The sequence below is a fragment of the Magallana gigas genome, chromosome 4 (assembly GCF_963853765.1).
Source record: "Magallana gigas chromosome 4, xbMagGiga1.1, whole genome shotgun sequence".
NCBI lineage: Eukaryota > Metazoa > Mollusca > Bivalvia > Ostreida > Ostreidae > Magallana > Magallana gigas.
The window spans coordinates 24,909,947-24,914,803 of NC_088856.1; the positions used below are offsets into that span (position 1 = coordinate 24,909,947).

The following is a 4,857-nucleotide window of genomic DNA, read 5'->3' on the forward strand; positions in this document are numbered from 1 at the left end:
AATCTAAAGCAGGCTGGCTTACATATTTTGCAAAGAAAAAAGATGGTACTGAGGAAAATATACCATTGCTTCATAATATTTTATTTATGTATCATGATAGTGTAGATATGTGTAATTCACAAGTACAAAGTGATTTGTGCAAATATTTTGAGTCTCTCTCTGTGTCAGATGCTGATTGTGCCAAAATTGAAAAACTTACAAAGGGTCAAAACAAAAGTCAGAACTGGTTTGAATGCAGGAAAGGAAGGTTGACAAGTTCAAATTTTGGAAAAATTTGTAAGCTAAGGCCAGAAACTGACCCCCAAAATTTATTGAAATGCTTTTTGTATAATGTTTCCTATCCCACCAACAAATTTGTCAGGTGGGGAATTGAACACGAGCCTGCTGCTAGGAGATTTTATTGTAAACTATATCCTTCATATATAGTGAGTCAGTCAGGACTTATTGTTAATCCAAAATACCCTCATCTAGGTTGTAGTCCTGATGGTATTGTTACATTACCAACTGGTGAGATTGGTCTGCTAGAAATTAAATGTCCAGCATCAGACAGATGGCGAATCCTTTCACCAGCTGAATGTGGACTTGATTCTGAATTTTGTTGTTCACTTGATGAAAATCAAAATTTAAAACTAAAAACAAACCATAATTATTATTTTCAGGTACAAGGTCAAATGGCAATTTGTAATAAACAATGGTGTGATTTTGTAATATGGACACTGAAGCCACCACTCTCTGTAGAAAGAATATATTTTGATGAATCATTCTGGTTGAAATGTTTAAATAGACTGAATGATTTTTATCTGAAAAGCATGCTTCCAGAACTATTCACACAGAGGTTGTTAAGGTCTCTGAAATAAATTGCAACATGGATCTTCAGTCCCCTTTGCTCAGTTGTTTTATTATCATAGGCGTCGGAACCGGGGGGCTAGGAGGGCTTAGCCCCCCCCCCCCCACTCTTTTTGCAAAGTTAGACCTAACCATTAGGCAAATAGCAAAAAAGAAGGTTCACCCCCTCCCCCCACTTTTTGTCGCTGCAAACATAATTGTTCCTAAATTTACTTTAAAAAGATTCAAATATTCAACCCCCCCCCCCCGGAATAGGAATTTCACGATTAGGGGAAAAAAAATTTGGTAGTAAGAATTATTTTGGAACTCTAGGTATCCCCCCACCATGGATTAGCAATGTCATGATTTTGGGAATTAGGTTTTTTTTTTTTTTTTTTTTTTTGCTTGTCAAGATTTCTGAGGATTAGTCTAGCCCCCCCCCCTTTTAATTTGCCTCCGACGCCAGTGTTTATTCATTTTTAGAACTTAAAATGGATAGCAGTTCAGGTATTCTATTCCTTTATTGCAGAAGGAATAACAAGTTGATATACATGTAATGTTAAAAAAACTTCATTTTTTTCATTTTGTGAAACTTAATGCCAATTATACAGAATGGAAAAATCAATGCTACACAATTCTTTTGATTTCAACCATACAACAATTGTACTAAACCAATTACAACAATTGTACAAAATATTTGAATGAGAATTGTTTTCATATGTGCAAAAATCCTTATCTATAAATTAAGATATACAAATACATGTACCTGTCAATGAATTAATATTACCTTAATGACAAACAATTCATTGGCAGAATATGATTTTTGAATTAGATTCATACATACATTAATATTTTCATGGTGGTCATTGCTTTTAAGATAGCCTATAACTCTATGTCCTGCTGTTGTCATACATTAAATGTATAACAATTCAGAGGTATTGTTTTATACATATATATATATATAAATATAATTAGAAGATTTTAAATATGTTTTGCAAAAAGTATGAGTTCTTAGTACTTAATATGTGTGCATGCACTTCTTTATAATGAGACTGAATTTATGCACATGCAATTAAAAAATATGAAAATCTCATCAAATAACTATAGCTATATATATTGGAAGCAGACATTGAACAAGTTATAGGAATATTTTTTTCTATCATAAGAACCTTAAATTGTATGCAAGCACATTTTCACTATTTAGCTATGAAGCAATGTCATATTCTGGAACAGTACACAAAGGGGGAAGGAGATTTGTCAAAGCAACACAAATTTTCCAAATTTTAGAACACTGAGATGCCATACTTAACTGCATCACACCTTCAAAAATATGAAAGTTCTTAATTCTTTCCATTTGTCTTTCAACATGTATTCTAAGATGTGCTATTTCACGAGTCAGTAAGACATCACTTCTGGACATTTGTGTATTTTTTTTCTTGAAAGGGGGAATAATAAGATGAATACCCTTTGGCGTAGTTAGATCTGAAATGATGAAACCCTTATCTGCCATGATAGCATCGCCAACTTCACACAAATCTAAAATTCCGCAATTCTTTGTTAATTGTTTGTCACTTATACTCCCCCCCCCCCCCCCCAAGGTCTGAAACAAATGTTGTAACACCTGCTGGGCTGATGCCTATGAGTCCTTTAAATGTCATATGGGATTTATAATCACTGTAGAGTAATGACTTGTTAGCAAGAGAACTAGGTGTTTGCACAAAAACTTTAGTACAGTCTAATATGACTCTGAAGTTACTAAATTTTCCCTTAAATGAACATGGCATGGTGGCATATATTGTTTCTTTGGATGGCCACATTATCAAAGGCTGCAACTGAACAAACACAAAATCAATCCATAAATTAAAAATATTGCTGCAAGTTGAAACACTAACATTAAACCTGTCTGATAAATCCTCTAGGAGTAATCCCAGCCGTAGTCTCATGAGAACAAGAAAAAACTCGTCAATAATCCTTAGTCTTCTTGGTCGTCCTTGATTTGAAGATGAAATCCCTACACGTGTTGTACTTTCGAGTGCATTATCCTTTATTTCATCAAACACAGCATTAAATGTCTCTTTGTTAGGAATACCTGTGTAGAATAAAATTTTGGAGTCATCCTGTTCTACATCTTCAAAGGTGAACACAGGTCTAGAAACTTGAATCCCTTTATCAATGAAAAGCTTTCCATCAGTCTGTGTTTCTGCAGAGGAGGAAACACACTTTTTCATGGCCATGCTGTTAAAAAAGGATTCATCAGTCTGTGTTGATGAATCTACAGTTAACAAAATAGTCTGACTTTCCTTATTTTTTGGAACTTCACCAGCACATGTTGTCCAGTCTTTATGGTAATCGTGCATATTTAGGGAATCCTTTAACGGTTCATCTGAAATTCAAATTATATATACTGCATATCAGTAAGGGATTCGAACTCATGACTTATAGATTTATAATTATAATGTAACGCATTGCGCTACACTGTTGGGTAAAATTTTCAGAGAGGAAAAATTTTAAATTCATGCATGCAATTAGGTTTTTTTTTCTGATAAGAATTGCATCACAATATGGAGCTGTCCCATACCACCTTGAAATACATTATAAAAAATATGTAGCAAAATTTTAAGTTTCTCATTAAATTTACATCAGTTATATTAAGTAATAGTCACAAATTATGTAGAACCTGTTTGTTCAAGGCTATCCTGGTTATCCTCACTCTCAGGAAGCTGATTGTCCTGCACACCTGGCTCATGAGAAAAGGGAACAGCTGGGGCATTTGTGGTTGAGGGTGCCTGGATTGCAAAGTAATGTTGTTCTTGACTAATTCAAATGTTTGCTCTATCTCTGAACCCACCCCCTTTAACACATTAATTTACATACACAAAAACACTCAATGATAGTTAATAAATAAGATACATTCAAAAAATAAATAAACAATGACAAACACTTTTAAACATAATTGAGGAATATTACTAAATGATTGAAGCATAATAACTTCCAACATTATCATTCAAACACTAAACTCAAAATCATTCATTACATACGTTATCTTACAAGATATGCTGGATTTACCCCCCCCCCCTCCCCACGAATGTGAATCAAACATGTTTTATCGTTTATACTAACCGATGTTTTGAACACCTTGTTCGGAAATATCGACGGCAAAGGATGGGCTGCAGAGGGGCCGCTACCATTCACGAAATGTGAAGAACACACGTACGAATTCTTGGTGTAGGTGAAGTCCTTGCGCACTAACCTTGCTCGCTGCAGCCATATTCTACGTTTATCTGTATCGCTTGGAAATCTGTGGAGACTGACGACTTGTCCCTCTACGGTTTTCCCCCTATAATTACTACATATACAACAATACTTTCTTGAGCGGTATCCCGAAGCAGAGCTTTTCGTTCGTACGTCCATTTTGACAGTTGTCAAGAACGCCCGCGGAAGTAGACGTATATTTTAACGCATGCGCAGTTTTACAATAGGAGAGTTCCAATTAGGGGGAATAACTCACGTTCTTGAAATGGGGAATAAACTCTGTTTTTAAAATATTAACTCTTCACTTCCTAGGAAAACTCAAAAGGCTCATTCGAGATTCCAGATTCCAGAGTTGAAAAACGGATGGATTTTAAAAATCATTACACGTATATACATCAAACTTACAAAGCTGAGCCCTTGATTATATTTTCATGTCCACTCTCTTCTATCAACTGAATTATCGTTAGGTGCATCAGTGCGTAAGAAAGAAGCATTGGTCCTGCTTATTTGTATGGTAGTATGAGTCTGACGTAATTTCGTGCAGTCCGTGATATTTTTTTGGGTTGTTGAAAGTATAAATGATCAAGTATCTGGTGAGAGCTAAATCGTGTAGATTGCAGCCCAGTTAGGTTCTAAAGAGCTATGAATAACAATCAATTTGCTAACAAAAATGGGGACAAAATATTCGGTACATTTAAAATATAACAGGTACCCACTTATCTCTAACGTATTTACATGCATAAAAGGGTAGCAAGATCTGCTTTGGTATATTGTTTGGTA

The 4,857-nt window shown here is 34.9% G+C and overlaps 1 protein-coding gene across 1 annotated transcript; it reads right to left on the bottom strand.

The window, feature by feature from the left end:
- Positions 1-2,322: 2,322 nt before the first annotated feature.
- Positions 2,323-4,347, bottom strand: LOC105322247 (uncharacterized). Its single transcript, XM_011420850.4, has 3 exons — positions 3,946-4,347; positions 3,503-3,611; positions 2,323-3,208 (listed from the first exon to the last, which is right to left on the bottom strand). The coding sequence occupies exons 1-3, from the start codon at positions 4,234-4,236 to the stop codon at positions 2,394-2,396; spliced, it is 1,215 nt and encodes a 404-aa protein (XP_011419152.3). The 5' UTR covers positions 4,237-4,347; the 3' UTR covers positions 2,323-2,393.
- Positions 4,348-4,857: the final 510 nt, after the last annotated feature.

Coding starts and splice junctions, on each gene's coding strand:
- LOC105322247 (XM_011420850.4), bottom strand. CDS start 4,236: ATGGACGTACGAACGAAAAGCTCTGCTTCGGGATACCGCTCAAGAAAG. Junction 3,612..3,945: donor ACAAGGTGTTCAAAACATCG/GTTAGTATAAAC, acceptor TTTGCAATCCAG/GCACCCTCAACCACAAATGC. Junction 3,209..3,502: donor GGATAGCCTTGAACAAACAG/GTTCTACATAAT, acceptor TTTGAATTTCAG/ATGAACCGTTAAAGGATTCC.